Here is a 17,614-nt window from a genome sequence, read left to right as displayed (position 1 = left end):
GGCTAACCTGCTCTTCTTCTTCGCAGGTCCATTAATAGTATTTAATGTATTTTGTACAATTGAGTTAAATTTTAGACTCTGCATGTGTTAGAAACACTTATTTTTATTTTGGGCCTATATTATAAAAGTTATGTTGGACTTGTAAAATTATTAACTGTATGCATGATGGAATTGGATGAGAGAACTGAGCTTCTATTTGAGTTATGACATTTTGATTATGTGGAGGGTGAGCTGAGCTCTCCAATTTATTATATATTGTGTTTACAGGTCGAGCGAGTTAAAAACTTCCTGTTAAATGGTTTATTTTATGGCCGGACTCTGTCCGATTGAATTCTTGAAATTGGGCCCAAATGGGCCTTAGGATTAGGTTGAGGAATAGTTAGGCTTACTACGGGCCTCGGGGGTTTTAGACTAGCCCAGGTCCTAGTGCCGGTTCGGCCTATAGGTTGAGTCGTGACAATTTATTTAAAAGGATTCAGGCAACAAATACCCAATATACAAAACTTGAACTTGATTCAAACTCATGCTTTATTTGTTGTTATATTTATTGATATATTACACCTTAAAATACCCAGGTAAAAACGGCTTCATACCCAAGCGACTAAGGATCCACCACCAAAACCATATCATAGTTCGAATGCCGCCATAGTTTATATATTATTATTGTTTAATTTTGAATATGATTTAAACATTAGTATGATTCACTCGCCAAATAACATGGTCTGAATGTCGTAAGGCACGCTTAACTAAATGATAGTATCATACTGAAACACTAACTAAATTTAGGAAATAAGCATCCTAAATTATTTGTGATTTTGAATCTCACTCAAATCCAAATTTCGGAACATGTTAAAGATAAACTCTCAATGCCAACAAGAGTTTATCCCGTGCGTGTAAAAAGGGTTTAATATCACAAATGTCTCTTTCTATTTAGCTTATTCGTTAAATCTCTTGTTCTCATATTGCCCTTTACTAGGGATGGTAATATGTCGAGTATTTATAGGTACTCAATATGATCGAAACCTAATAAAAAGAGTTTGGGTAGTATATAATCGGTTATAGGACGAGCTCCGGGTTTGAGGAAATTAGGATGCAATATATTCGATATCACATACCACTAGCAACTTGTTTGATTAGATGAAAAAGGGAGGAGAAATAAAATAATTGGGGAAAAAAAAGAGGGATGCCCACTTTCTTTTGTTGAATAAGAAAAATAAAATAAAAAAAAATATTTACCCAATATTTGAGAAAAATTATATAATGGAATCAATGCATGTTCAACAGTTTCATTATAATTATTGATTGAAATAAGTCCCACATACATTTCACTATAATCAATGGTTATAATAAAATAATTATATGTATATCGATTTTATCAAATAAAAATTCCTTATTTGGAGACTAAAAGTTTAAAAGAATTCAGTTCAATTAATTTTTATTCTAATGTTTGAAACTAATAAGTAAAAGAATTCAATTTCATTTATATACTATTGTAAAATATAATTCCATATATATATATATATTCCTATTTTTTAGAAGATTATAGTTGCTAACTCAGCCACTGGTTGATTCTTAAACTGGACTAGAATTAGCTAAGTCAAAATTAAGATTAGATTGAGTCTATGGTTCAAGTTTACAAACCAATTCGAAAATATGGGTATGGGGGCCGATTTGGTCTCCCTTCTTAAACCTAAATAAGAACCAAATCGATTCACAAAATATGTTTTTTTTCTTTTTTAAAAAGTTTATGTTGAATACCTTAATTTTTTATATTAAAATTGGGTTGGACTATGAACTAAATCAAAATCAGATCGAAAACATTTCGAACCAAAATCATTGACGAACTAAAACTACTTTTAATCAAAACTGATCTGAATCGTGAAATTAATAGAACCAGCGATTCTAAGCCGAAACTGAATTATGGTCAAGTCTAATAATTACTCAAATTAATAGAGAATGGTTATTTTTTACTAGTAGTTTCTTAGATTTAGAATTTGTTACACTTTCGCCTATCATCTTAATTTTATTAACATAAAAATCTCTAAACTTAAAAAAGTTATATAAAAGTTTCACATACCAAAATCTATTTCCGATCAATATGATACATGATACAATAAAAGAAATTACAAAAGAAAAAAGTACTACATATTAAATTCATATTAGTCTCTCCTATAATTTCTGTCTCATTTTATTAATCTTTCTCAAAAGTTCATAAATTATATTTTTCATAAATTATATTTTTTACTCAATTAAAGATTATGTCATTATATCACTTAAAAAACCTATAACAATTGAAACTCTATAATAAAAAAAAAGTATTAATTTTTATTTTATAATATAATATTATATTTAATTAGTCGAAGATGTAATAAGATTATATACAATATTTTTGAAGTGAAAAGGAATTTTTATATAACATTTTTTATTTTAAGAGCCTTTATCGCAATAAAATGAAACTACAGTACCAAAACCCACCACAACGCTACGCACGCTCCACAACAAATTTAAAAATCAAAACGACCTTTCCCTTCATTCTTTCCTGTTCATATCTCTCTTTCCATCTCTCTGCCTTCTCTGCTTGTCCTCAATCTCGTAGATCTAGTGCTGAACCGTACACAACATGATACAGCTACTTTACACCGTAATTTTTGCAGAAATGGTCCTGATTTTGACGCTTCTATTCAAAACCCCTTTGAGGAAGCTTGTGATCATGACTTTGGATCGGGTCAAGCGTGGGAGAGGCCCCATTATGGTCAAGACCATCGCCGGTACTGTCTTCGTTGTGCTTTTGTCTAGTGTTTACAGTATGGTCGAGATCCAGAACCGTACGATCGAGGCCGGTGCTCCCAATCCTACGGACCAGGTCCTCATGTCCCAGCACATGCTTGAAGCGTCTCTCATGGGTAATTCTTTTCTGTCGCTTTTACGTCGATTTTGGTGTTCTATGAGACTTATTTCTTGCTTTGACATTTTTTTTTTTTGATTGTTCTTGAATTTTGATTTTATTGAAAAAAATGAATGCAATAATGACATAAATATCTGAATGAAATAGCAATTGCATCAAAAAAATTTCAGTCGCTCTTTGTCTGGTTGTTGAATTTCGCGCAAATAGATTGATGTGAGCTGGGTTTTTCAGTTACTTTTAGTTTATTTTGTTTTCAAGGTTATTAGAGCTCATCATTATCTGATTGCATTGGAATTGAGTACAAGGAAAAAATATTGGGTAATTTGTTTCAAATGAGCTACACACCCAAATTAGAGAACTATTGAATTTGAATTTTTTTTTTATTTAAATTTGGAGAATGAGGTTAGATGATTGTTGTCGATTATTTCATGTAATTACTTAATTAAATATCAAGTACTTTTTTGTCATCACTTGGAGCATTATGGAGCTTTGGCATGCTTTTTTGTGAAACCATTTTGGAAACAGGAGTTTTATATATTTTTGCAACTGTTTGATGTTGTCATTACTTAATAATGGTCCGTCTATGGGAAGCTTGGCTTGTAGCCTTGTACACAAGTGGACAATTGCAGTTCTTCTTCTTCCTCCTCTTTTTTTTTTTTTTTTTCTGGTCCAGTTGGTCAACCTACAATATAGATGGTAATCCCCCTCCATAAATCTCACTCTACCCATATCAATTAAAAGGCTTCCTGCTGTTCTACAGGAGAGTAGCTGACTTTAGAATTTTGCTTCCTAGGACTTCTTCGCACTTGAGTTTTTTGCTTGAGTCATTGAACTGCTTAGCCAATGGTTTTGTTCATGCATGCAACTTTAACCCATGATTTTTTGTTATTTTAATTTCACTTTTTTTTTTTATCAAAGTTATTTATATTCAAGGCTAATTTTGAGTTAAATTTCCATTCCTAGCATCAACATCAACAAAATGCTTTGCTGAAATCTCGATGTTAATTGTTAGAAATAGAGAGACTAGTTCTTTGACATTATCGTTAAAAAGAGGGAGACTAGTTCTTCGATATTAATAAATATGTTCTACGCTTGGGGAGTTGAGTGCATTAAGTTTGCAGATGCAACCCACTTGTGGTAATGCATATACTGCTTCAGTGTGTGGTATAAGATATACTGGGTTCATTTCACGACTTGAAATAGACTTTATATCAAGTGACAAAAACACCTTAAAATTGTGTCATAATTAGTTTTGTTTGATTGCTCCTTAAACTAAGAAGAAAAGGAAGATGAAATTTTTTATTTATTTATTTTTTACTTCCAAGTGAATAAGCAAGTGATGTAATCAAGGCTAAATATGTGTCATCTAAGTTTTAGTTCTTTATCACACTACCTATTGCAACAATATGAGGTTTTATGAAAAATATGTGTTCTGTTGAACTTAGTCATAGGGCTGATACAATGAATGTTGGTATTAATTTAAATGTGATATGGCCCATCAAACAAAAAAAAAAAGATAAAGTCCTCACTTAGTTTCTGCATGCTTAGGCCTTTCGAGTCTATGTAACATTATTGTTGAAGCTACCGTTAAGAAAAACACCTCATTGAATATGTTAGATAGAGGATATTAAAAATTGATTTAAAATTAAATTTGACATATTTTGATTATAAGAATTCAAAAAAAAAAAAAATTCAATAGTATCTAAAATGGTGCTTTTTCAAAAAGTGATTTTTGACCTCCTATTCTCAACCCCAAATGAGGCCTTAGTATGAGAATATCGTGTGACATGTTTCCTTGGGATATATTACAAAGCAACATTGCTTACATGTTTGGAATGAGCTTATGTTTGTTTATACATATTTAATATTTGGGTTTGCTTGGCCTAAATATTGGACCTATATCTTTGGCCAAACTTGGCCTATACTAATAGACATTATATAAAATAAAATAAATAATTTGTTGGGTGGATTGAGTTGGGCTTCACATAACCATTAATCCTAAGCTTGACACACAATAGAGAGGGCTGGGTAAGGGTGTAAATTCTAATTGCTTGGTTGTATTTATGTCGTGTCAATACATGACACGAACACAATTAGGGTAAATATGAAAACGATAAGGGTTAATATGAATACGACACAATTAATGAATCATGTCAAAATCTTAATACTAACTAGTGTTGTCAAGGTGAAAGGCGACAAGGTATCCTATGGCCTTAAACAAGAGGCGAGAGGCGAGAGGCGAGGGCCTTTTTAAAGCAAGGCGCCTGAGCCTAAATTACCTATATAGACACACACACACACACACACACTTAATATAAAAATTCCTACTTTTAACTACTTTATTAAGTAAAAAAGCATATTAAAAAGAAAAAGAAAAAGAAAAAGAAAAAGAAAAAGAATTTATGTAACAGCAATAAAAGCTATCAAATATCAATATCAATATTGTCCTAATTCAAGCAAATAAGAAATTCAAGTATTCTACATCAATTAAACAATTGATTTTTTCAATAATTTCCATAATTACACATCATAGCAAGAACCTCACTACCCATTAAAAACATATCACAAATCATAATGCTCATTTAACAAAAAAGCATATTACATTATCCATTTAACAAAAAATTTAAAAAGATTAAAAAAAATTAAAGTGTTGGAAGTCTGGTACTACTGGTGTGATGAATGGATCATAGAAGGAGAGAATAAGAAGGAGAGAAAGAAGAAAAGAAAAAGTAAAAAAAAAAAAAACCTGGGTCACAGTAGGTGCTAGACATGCTTGTATGTTGCGCAACTTAGGTGAAAGGAGAAGAAAATAGTAGAAGAGTTGAGGAGCATGGGAGGAAAGAATGTGGAGATGAGAGAGGAAGAGAAAGAAAGGAAGAAATACCTAGTTGTCTTGTTTCTCTTTACGTTCTGCACTCTGCAGGGGGCGTAAAGTGGAGTAGCTTTAGAGTTTTCTTTTGTTTTATGCTTTTAAAACAAAATTTATAAAAAAATGGAGAAAGTTTCCATTACTTTGAAGAGGCGTCACCTCTTCGACCCATTGCCTTTCGCCTCGAAGGTCTCAGGCGCGCGTCTTTTCTCATTTGCCTCGCCTTAGCCAGGCGAGGCGCAGGCGCCTTTTTGCACCTTTTACAACACTGATACTAACCCAACCCTTCTATTAAATGGGTTATATAATACAACAAGATTAATATTAAATTGTGTTAATATGACATGACCCATTTGGCACAATTTCACCTGAATCGGCTCATTTAAAATGACTTTACCATTTTAAATTTAACACTATTTTACACAACCCAAAATAACTTATTTGATGTGTTGACATGATTCAACACTTTTAATCTTTAAAAGATTATCTATCATACAAAATTATAAATACCTATGTCTAGGTATTTTATTATAGGAGCTTATTTTTATGATTATTTTTTATAATTAATAGAAGTTTTGAGAATTTATTTGTGTTGATCCTTTGGTTTCTTTTTGTCTACTTCAATTTGGTATTAGAGCCTCTTTGATTAGCCTGTGAGCAATCAAACCGTCAACCTCTTGCAAAATTCCCAGTTCTCCCTTGGCTTCCTTCAAAATTATCTTACTGTTAAAAAAAAAAGATCCTAGCCATCACAAACATAGAATAAAGTAGCACCATCGCTCCCTTTCACCTTGCATCTCCATCCGACCTCAACACCCATTGTCTTTCCCTTCGCAGGTCTGTACCTCGCTAGTCTGCCTTGTGTTTGCTGTTGGCTTCATTGCAAAACAGAGCAAGGCTCTATTTCTCCCTTAAAAAACATGTTAACAGCGAAACCTAACCTTCCCTTTTAAAGCCAGTGTTGCCAATCACCAAAGAGCCACAAAACCACCGGGAATCCCTTCCTTGACATCTGATGACCCTCCACAAAGCAATTCGAAAGTTTGAAGCTGCTTAAAGCTCAAGTTCAATCTGGGTCAGGTTGGAGCCAAATTGTCTTTCGGCTTCATTTTGGCGTTGTGACACTTCTTGGAGACTCGTTGCACTTTGGCAACCTCGCCTCAATTATCAGAACTTCCATCCAAAGTCTCTGCTGCAAGATCTCGCCAGTTCGGGTTTCGGATTTGATGTTTCTGACAAACGAGCTTACACTAGCTACAATGAGCATGTGAACACCTATTCCCGCTTTGTTCACAACTCAGCCACTGAGCCACCACTTCATTGGCTAGCTCAACACTATGTCACATCACCTCATTGGTACTCCAGTGCTACCTTTCTGTCACATCAATGGACAATGCCGTGTCAGCAAAAGTTGACAAGACCCTTTCCTACTAATTTTGACTTGTTGATTCTGATTATGACATCCATTTTTTGCAGAAACAACTCCTAAAGGCTGACAATTGTGTTTTCAGTGAGGTACATTTCTCTAATTGAAATTTCACGTTTTGGACATACATCAAGAGACTGCAAGATGAAATTGATTACTATGAGGCACAATTAGCTGATCTATATCATTGGATGAATAAATATGTTAGTTTTCCTAACGTCTATAATGATTTATATTACCAACAAATTTTATGAGTTGGAGAAAGAGAATTGGAAGATTATAAGGAGAAATGACTCTTTCAATTGAAGTCATAGCTTGATGCCATTGTTCAAATGAAAGTAGAATTTGATGAGTTACCAAAAGTTGACCTGAAAGCAGAGCTTGATGATTTATCAAGAGTTGTTAAAGGTGTAAGGCAAGAACAAAATGAGCAGCTTGAACTCGAAAAGCAACTTGAAGATGAAGAACAAGAAGAACAAGTGGAAGCTAAAATTGAAGAAGTTGAGCTTGAAGAATCTGATTTGGAATGTTTTTGAGTCCTCACATGTTGAAGAACCAGTTTTAGAAACATATGTTGAACAACTTGTTCTAGAAAAAGAAGCTAATGAGGTTGCAACAAGCATGAGGAATATATCCTAGAGAACAAAAAAGATCAAGTCATTGAGACTTCAATGAAAATTGAAGAAATTGAGGAAAATCAAGAAAATGAAATGACAATGGAGATTGATAATTTTTCAGATTTCCTTATTCTTACTAAATTGAAGAGTATTTCGATTGAAGTTGTGATTTATTTTTTATGTTTGGATGTTTCTAGTGATGTAAATGAAATTGAAAGCATGAAGTTTTTTTTTTTCAAGTTCATTGTAGATTGTACAATTGAAGAAGATAGAGTTATTTGTTCTCTTGATTCAGTTCTCAATTCTTCTGCATTATAAGACTTGAGATCGAATTTTCTCCAATCAGAGGAGAACGATGCAGCATTGGAAGAAGATTCAACATGGAATTTTATGTTAATTATAAAATTAGGAAGTTGTTGTTATTATCATTATTCTTATTATTATTTAGGAATTCAATTAGGTTTATTTTTATTATTTTCCTAGTTTAACTTTGTTTGGTGTTCCTAAATTACTTTGATTTAGCATTCCGTATGTATAGGTATTTTATTAGAGGAGCTTATTATTATGATTATTATTGGGAATTAATAAAAATTTTAAGAATTTATTCCTCTTGATCCTTTAGTTTCTTCTTGTTCTACATCAATTTAGTGTCAGAGCTTGTTCTACATCATCTGGTCATTTATCTCAAATGAAGTTTGAAGATCCTTTTTCCAATGATCAAGATTTAAGGCTGCTTAATTTTTGCTTCTGAACTATTGATGCTGGTTGTGTTGTTAATATGCCACTTTAATATTGCTGCTTTTGATTGCCTGCATTTAATAATAATTCGCTTAACATTTTGATTTATTGAATTGTAATTCTATGCTGTTGCATAAGTCTCATTACATTACGTGAAATGCTAGCAATTAAATTTATGTTGCCTAGAGATGGGTGGCAGTATCTAAACTTATTGATTAATTTTTGTGGAAGGCTCTGTGAAACAGTAGTTTAATACAATGCTTCTTCTTCTGTTCAAGTTTGCCTTGTTCAAAAGTTGGTGCTTCACACTCTAATATGGCATGGTGTATAGCGTATTTGCTATATGCAGGAAAAGAATGGTGAGGTTTAGTGTGTGCAAAAGTTCCTGAAAGCAGCTTTATTTATTATTTTTATTTTTTTAATCTTTATATTTTGTTGGAATGTGGTGGAATATTTTGTTGCAATGTGGACTTTTACTGAAGGCTGGAGGCTTTGACTCGGATTGGTAGTAGTCATCATCAAATAATTCATGTTGATATTATTTCTTGAAGTTTAGCATTTGATTTCACAAATAATTTCATGCAGGATTCTTGCTATTCCTCTCACTGATGATAGATAGATTGCACCATTACATTAGAGAACTACGTTTGCTCAGGAAGACAATGGAGGCCGTTAAGAAACAAAGCCGAAGCCTTGATGATGGGAGAAATGGTAGTTCGGAGGAGATCAAATCACTGGGGGAAGAGATTGTTAACTTGAAGACTAAGATCAAGAATCTGGAATCTCAATGCGAGGCAAAAACGAAGGAGGCAAATGCTGCGAAAGCTGAACTGGATGCCAAGCGAAAGTAATCTGAAGTTTTCCTTCTAGAGTATGATGACAATCAAAGCCTGTGGAGCCCATTGGAGTCCATAGACCAGACTTGTTCACAATCTGATGGCAAGAAGAATATGTGAGTTAGTAATTACCCAATGCAATTTCCCTCTTTTTCTTGATCTCCATGAAGCAATTTTGGATTTTGGATCTAAAAAGTGGAGACAACTAGAGAGTTGAAATGGTGTTGTCTATTTAAATGAAAATGATGAATGGTCAGTGTTAGAAACTGCTCAAAGCTCAATGTATGGTCAACTTGTTACCTGTTTTGGTATCAAAAAGTCTCTCTGCATTCCAATTTATACATACTTTTTGGCTAAGGATTTTTTTTTTCTTTTATTTACTACAATTGAATATGACTGGGACTTGAACTCGAGACCTCAGTCTTAGAGACCACTTTAGTAGAACTAAGTTTAGCACAAGGATTTTGTTATTTGCCGTAAAACTTTGTCAGTTGTTAAAGATGTAGTTGGTTCAGTGGTAGTAAAGCAAGATTTTTAAAATACGCTCAAAAGTAGGGGTGCGCAAATGGCCGGTTCGATTCTGAATTGAATCGAACCGATAAAACCAAAAATTTAAAATAAAAAATTTTAAAAATCGAATCAAACTGATCACTAAGAGATAATTGAATCGAATCAAATCAATAAATATTGGTTTGATTCAGTTTTAAATTGATTAAACTGAATTTTGTAAGATTTTATATTTTCAATATTAAATCTCAATAACAAAAACATAAAAAAAAAACTTAAAAATCAAAGCTAAAAAATCTTAGGGTTTCTTTTTTATATATATATATATATATATATATATATATATATATATATATATATATAAAAGAAACCCTAAGATTTTATATATATATATATATATATATATATATATATATAATTTTAGTTCGGTTCTGTTTTTCTTTTTTTATTTTTTATGAAAATAATTGAACTAAATCAATTAACTGAAATTATTAAAATTTATAAATCGAATTGATTGAACTGAATTGATTCGGTTCAATTTAACTTTTCAGTTCAAATCGAAATCTGCTCACCCCTACTCAAAAGTGTCTCACTCACTAATGCTTCATAGCTCTCTCCCTCTTAAAATTATCTTATTCATATCCAAATGTCACAAGGAAACAAAAAATATCCTACTCTACAAACATAAAAAAAAAACTTAAAAATCAAAGCTAAAAAATCTTAGGGTTTCTTTTATATATATATATATATATATATATATATATATATATATATAATTTTAGTTCGGTTCGATTTTTCTTTTTTTATTTTTTATGAAAATAATTGAACTAAATCAATTAACTGAAATTATTAAAATTTATAAATCGAATTGATTGAACCGAATTGATTCGGTTCAGTTTAACTTTTCAGTTCAAATCGAAATCTGCTCACCCCTACTCAAAAGTGTCTCACTCACTAATGCTTCATAGCTCTCTCCCTCTTAAAATTATCTTATTCATATCCAAATGTCACAAGGAAACAAAAAATATCCTACTCTACAAAAGACACTATGTAAAATCAAAAGCTAATTAGGACTAAATCAAACATTCAAATTGCAAACCAGAACATACCAGGAGTAAGTCAATATTGCCAATTCAAAAAAGGGGACTTTGAGATGGACCCACATGCAGTACAATGTTGATAAATGATAACTAATATTATTATTTTTTAATATTAATGGTTTTTAAAAATAAAAATTTTAATTATATATTATCAACATTGAAAAAAAATAGAAATATATTTTGCCAATTGAGATTTTTACATATGCTTCATTCATTTATACATTATTGCACTATTTTTAAAGTTTTAAAGGACTTATTTGATATTATTATTAAAATTGCTATTAAATTTTTTTTTTAAATATATTAATTAAAAGGTATTAAAATTTGATTTAAAATTAAATTTAATATGTTTTAGCCATAAAAACTCTAAAATTATAAAATAATTTTTTCAAATTACTTTTTTTAATAGCATATAAAACTGTTTATGTTTTGAAAGACACTTTTTCAATTTAAAATCTCAATGTCAAACAGAGTCTAAGTTAATCACAATTATTATGAATGTCAAATTTTATTATATTAACCAATAAAAATACCAATATAGACAAATTCAAATTTATTATTATTCTTATTATTATTATTATATCACAAATAATCGATTTTACTCATAAAGTAACGATAAATAAATCTTCAAAATGCAATCAAGTACATATAATTTGTGTTAGAAAAGAGGCATTAAGAGAAAAAAAAAATCTTGGTTAAAAAAAGTTGCTCAAATTATTATACTAGAAAACGATGACGCATTAGTGTATTTGTAGACTTGGTCTAATTTGTTTTGAGTTTTGGGGATTTCCATAGATATAATCGTAACATTTAGGCTGAGAACTAATGGCCAAGTCTAAATTGAACAAAACCTCGGCCTTAATTCGTTGGTTTCATTCTGCTTGGAATATCTCTAGCTAGTAATGACACTCGAGTAAGGTTCAGGGAAGCAATCAAACGGCAGCGTTTTTCACTGGTTGGATCACACCACCTGAAAGGAACTTTTGGATATATAGTGCAATCATCTAGTTTTTCTCCGCCAATTTTGTCCTTAATCTACCACTAATTGGACTATAAATAACCCATATATCCTCCATCATCTGCCATATATCCATCAATGGCAGCTTTAGCAGGATCCTCCAGCTTTTTCTTAGCTTTGCTTTTCCTTGTAGCAATTTCTGCAAGTTCAGCAGAAACTCAGCAGCAGCTTACAGAAATCAAGATGTCCTTATATTTTCAGGATGTGTCAAGTGGTCCTAATGCCACTACGATCCCAGTTGCTGGAATAGCAACCAAGCATTGGACATTCACTCAATTTGGAACCATTTTCATCACCGATGAGCCTATAACTGAAACCCCTGACCCCAATTCTGCTCCGGTCGGCCGTGCCCAAGGACTCTTTGCGACGACAGGTTTGGATGGATTAAACGCTCATGTAATGGTATCCATTGTGTTCACTAATGAAGCCTATGGTGGAAGCACTTTACAGATTCAAGGTGCTAGTAAGCAATTTGAGGGCGTTAGAGAGGTTTCTATAGTGTCTGGGACAGGGCTTTTCAGGTATGCAAGAGGATATGCAACATTTGAGACATATTATTTGGATATTCCTGCTGCTTACTCGGTTATTAGGTGCAACATTTCAGTGCTTTATTACTCTCAATGTGGATTGCAGTCTCAGTTCTCATTTCATCAGATTTAGCAACATAAATTGTAACATATTGGAGTCGTTGCAAGGTATTGCATTAAAATAATATTCAGAGTAATAATAATAATAATAATAATAATAATAATACCAATGAGCTTTAGTTCAGTGCTATTAGAGTTATCCTTGAGATTAAGAACTCTTGAGTTCCAATTTCAATTAGAGTTAATTATTAAAAAAAAAAAACAAAAAAATTTGATAACTTGGGTCTGTTCCCTCTCTTTTTTACCCTTTTATTTTCCTAGTTGTGCAAGTACATTAAGGCCTGAAAAAGCCCACCTGTCTGTCCAACCTATGACTCCAGCTTCAGTTATTTGTATTAGCCCCAGTTGATATCATTCAATTTAAATAAATGTAGTTTGTATCTTATGGGCTGTGCCTATTCTCAGTTTCGATCGATTCATGACTATTATTTGAAAAATCACTTATCACTCTTATTTTTATTTGCATTCCGTCATGGGCTATTTAATCCATATGATTGATGAATATACAAATGTTATTTATACGCACTTTGATTTTTTTATTGTATCTTTACAAAAATAAAGAATTTTATAATTGTGCTTTTATAAATTTAGAGATTTAATAATTTTATTTTTATAAAATTCAAGCATCGAATGAGTATAAGACAGAAGAAAAAAAATACTTTCTGCCTATAATTAATTAAAGGTAAACATAAAAATATGTTGGTGAGAAAGTACCATTAATTGAAAATATGGGTGATGAAATCAAGTTAATGTACGCATGACAGAAAATCAAAACTTGTTTGTGAATTCATACATGGATTCATGGAAAATACTACAAAGAACTAGAGCTTCTTGTAAAATCTTCCCCCAGTAATCTAGCAAGTTTTACCTTTTTATTTGCCAAATAATTGTCCACCAATACATGGATTCAAACTTGGAGATTTGATTCAAACTTGGAGATTTGCCATATCCATTAAATAATTGATTGAAATTTTGCCTTTTTATTTATTTAATCAAAACTTTATAATTCTAAAGAGTATTCTAACGTCACTGAGCTAAAACTTTGCTAAGACTTCAAAATATTTATTATATTGATTTAATATATTGATTTTAGGTAATGACAAAAAGGATAGCTGGACTTTGGTACAAAATTGTGCTCTAGGTAGCAATTAAATTATTTGTTTTGGCCTTTTGTGTAAGACTATTCTTTTAATTCAAATGCACTTGGTTTTGCCCTCTTGTTTTTATAATCCTTTTCCTGTTTTTGCTGGACAATAGCCACTAAAGGATGCTTGCAACATACAACAAAAGCGTTAATTTTGCATTTGCAAAATGATAGACGAAACCAAAGTGGGTCTTGCTTGCCCCACTAGTCTCTGTGGTGAAAAAAAAAGGGAAAATTATTATTAAATTTCTAAATTTTAATAAAATTAAATATTTAGTTATTTTATTTTAAAATATATATTATTTTGCCTTCCTATTTTTAGTCCATTAAACTATTTAATTTCTTCATCAATTTTTCTGTTAATCAATAAATTTTAATCTAATCAAACTATTATTTAGTTTCTTTATTTTAGTGAAATTAATTAGTTTATTCTTGTATTTTAAAAGACACTACTATTTAATCCCCTTATTAGAATGAAGCTAATTAATTAGTCCTTCTATTTTAAAAATATATTCTAAATGAAAAATATAAATTTTATTGTGTAGAGACTAAAATTGAATTTGCATTTTCTTAAATTGTTCAAATATTTTTATTTAATTTCATGGGCATTATTTTTGTATTTTCTCCGTTTGGAAAACTATATATATATATATATATATATATATATATATATATATATATATATATATATAAGTTTTTGATAATTACAAATTTACCCATTAAATTGGATAATTACAAGTTGACCCCTTTAGAAGATTAATATCTCATATTGATTTCTATAACTCTTGGAACTTCAAATTAAGTCCATACTTAATTATTAGGATCTAAAGCAATCCCTATAAATTACACTTTAGTCCATAAGTCTCCAAAGTTATTTTCTTATAATCAAGTCTAACTTGATAGGTCCATTTTAATTCCTCACTCATCGTCTTTATGTGTGTGATACATTAGGAGCCTAATATGTTTGCAATAAATATAATTATAACCCTTTTCAAGGATTAAATAAAATCAACACATTAATTTTATTATCAATTCCAAATTGATCAATAGATCATGATTAACATTTAGGAATTTGTTATGATTACCCAAATATTAGGACTTGTTAAAGTAATTTGACTAACTTTTCAGTAAGCAGCCTATCAGTATAATTATCAAATGCTACTATTTATACACGTTGCATGGAATATATCTATTTTTTGTAAATCATGTTGTTCTTTTTGTGTGATTGATTGACTAAATAAGATTCCAAAATATAATTGCAAATTTCATTCTACCTTATGTAAGGATTTAACAATCTACAGTAGCAAAAAATAATTGCAATATGATTCTTAATTACTTAGGGTGATGAATCCTCTCTTGACAACTAAATAAATACCTCCATAGAGTTCATACTATATCCAATACCATCATTGAATAGAATGACATGTAAATATTATCAAACATAGTAATTTCTTGTAAAACATATATGGTAATTTCTTTATAAGCTTAGTGTCTCAAGTATAAAGATCACTTGCATGACTGTTACATGAGTATTTCCATAGACACAGGTAAACTTTCATATGATATTCTTGTGCGAGTAAACTTAGTGAACTTGTCTTAACAAGCCCCTGCACCGTTAGTTCTAAGTATCTTTTATGTCTCAGCTTAGTGAAAATAATTGCTTCTTTTTATAAAGGAAGGAATAAAACATGTATCGATCTCAATATTTATGATCGATGTCTAGTCTTAATAAAGCATTGACTGAAAATATTTAGGAACTATGCTATAATGCAACAAGAATCCCACAATTATCACACATTATAATTGGCTTTGCAAAGCATATTAGTCTCATAGATTTTATCTTTACTCTTGGTTTTTAATATTCATTATAGCATTAACATGAAAATCAAAGATAAAAATAGCCTTTATTAATTATAAAATGTATTTATGTGAAAAGAGTAACTACACTTGCAACCAACCATTGGTTGCAGTGCATATATACTAACACTGTAACACCCTCCCTGTAGCAACTCCATAAATTCTACTATTCCAGTGACCAGTGTCAGTACAGACAGCTAGAACGTCCGAAAAAATATTTAAACTAAAGTGAGGAACCATAATTAACTCAAATATTAATAAGAAAAATTTAGAAAAAATTTTAAAAATAAAATACAACCAAGTTAAATGAGTCGGTGCCCTAACGATGAGTAACTCAGTGGGAAGTTGCGGTTCTCGCAACTAAGAGCCCTAGACCCGGGGAAAAATTCATAAAATAATTTTTGGGACTCCAGAGAAGGGTCATTGAGGTTTCTATAGCATTAGAATGCTAAGAAAATGCTTAGAAAAATTTTTCAATTGGTACAGACAATTTTAGTCTGTTAAGCCAAACGGAGGGCATTTTGATCATTTCGCCTTCAGAGGTGATTTTTGGCCGACTTGTCCAGTTAAGGAAATAATTATCATAATACAAAATGTGAATAAATATTGTTAAAAATTGAATTGAAAATGAGTAGAAAAGAAAAATGAAAGAAAATGGAATAAATGAGAATTTTGACATCCTTATGATGTCATTAAAACCCCAATGACCAATCACATTGTGACACGTGTCCTTAACCCATTTAAAATGAATAAAATGAGCAGAAAATGAAAGAAAAAACAGATTTCTTCTTCTTTCCCATTTTCAGCCGAACCTATCTCTCTCTTTCCCTCCATGGATGCTTTTCTTCTCACTAGATTCTCCTTGTAAATACACCATAAACCTTCTACTTTCCTTCATTAAAACTTGATATTACATCTTGAGCAAGTGTTTGGCTGCCAAGAAAGCCAAAGAAAGTGAAGGAATTTTGAGTGGAAAAATTCTACTTACAAGGTTAGTGATCAATCTCTCTTCCTTTCTTTCAATATATGTTTAAGGACTTGATTGAGCTTAAAAATTGCAAGGAATTGGAAAGAAAACTATAAGTATGCACTCTTCAAAATTTTGGCAGCCTTAGAGTATGTTAGGATTTCATTGATTATATTAATTTATAGTTGTCCATGGCTGCCATTGAATATGAATTAGATGTCTTAATTCATTGATTGCTTGTATATGAAGAATTAAAGTTGATGGAGTTAGGGTTTGGGAAAAACCTAGGGTTTTGTTCATGTGTTGGTGAATGAAAGTTTAAATGGTCAACTAGTGACCATTTGGCTGTGTATGATGAGGAAATGAAGTGAGTTGAGGCTTGGCAATTGAGTGTGGGTGAGCTGCCTTGGCTGACTTGCAGGACAGAGCATGAGTCTAGCAGGTTTGGGCAGTTATAAATGGAGTTGTAGAGGTTCAATTGGTGCAAGGCCAATTGAACATGAAACTAGACACATAATGGCACAACTTTAGTATAGAAACCCTACCCAGAAAACTAAACCAAGTTAACTTAAAAATTGCCCTAATCCGAGTGACCTGCATTCTTCCTGGGCAAAATGACCAAATGAATAGTGTTTATTCATTTGGTCATAACTCAGTGTAGAAAGGTCCAATTAACCTGAAATTTTACTAGCAGAAAGTTGAGATATAGATCTATAACTTTCATAAAGAAACCTAACCCAAATTTTGACCATAACGTGTTCAAAAAGTAACCTGCAATCACTGCACAAAACACTATAGATTTAGTCAGTCCATAAAATTTGGAAAGTTTGCAATCCGGCCAGTTATGGTGTTTAGGCCATAACTTGAGCTACAAAACTCCAAATGGAGTGATTCAAAAAAGAAATGTAACTAGACACAATAAGGAATAACTTTCATGAAGACAACTTTGCCAAATTGCTACTGTAAGAATGATCAATGGAACA

General features: G+C 31.3%; 2 protein-coding genes across 2 annotated transcripts; both read left to right on the top strand.

The window, feature by feature from the left end:
- Nucleotides 1-2,482: 2,482 nt before the first annotated feature.
- On the top strand, nt 2,483-9,748 carry LOC110645251 (uncharacterized). The gene is made up of 2 exons (XM_021798338.2): nt 2,483-2,903; nt 9,141-9,748. Exons 1-2 carry the CDS (start codon nt 2,621-2,623, stop codon nt 9,404-9,406), a joined length of 549 nt encoding a protein of 182 aa, XP_021654030.2. The 5' UTR covers nt 2,483-2,620; the 3' UTR covers nt 9,407-9,748.
- Nucleotides 9,749-11,908: 2,160 nt separating this feature from the next.
- LOC110645254 (dirigent protein 1) lies at nt 11,909-13,000 on the top strand. The gene has a single exon (XM_021798340.2). The coding sequence runs from the start codon at nt 12,095-12,097 to the stop codon at nt 12,674-12,676; it is 582 nt and encodes a 193-aa protein (XP_021654032.1). The 5' UTR covers nt 11,909-12,094; the 3' UTR covers nt 12,677-13,000.
- The last annotated feature ends 4,614 nt before the right edge of the window (nt 13,001-17,614 follow it).

Source organism: Hevea brasiliensis, chromosome 10, assembly GCF_030052815.1.
Source record: "Hevea brasiliensis isolate MT/VB/25A 57/8 chromosome 10, ASM3005281v1, whole genome shotgun sequence".
NCBI lineage: Eukaryota > Viridiplantae > Streptophyta > Magnoliopsida > Malpighiales > Euphorbiaceae > Hevea > Hevea brasiliensis.
Note: the sequence above shows the minus strand (reverse complement) of the source record. Positions and strands in the feature narration are given on the sequence as shown.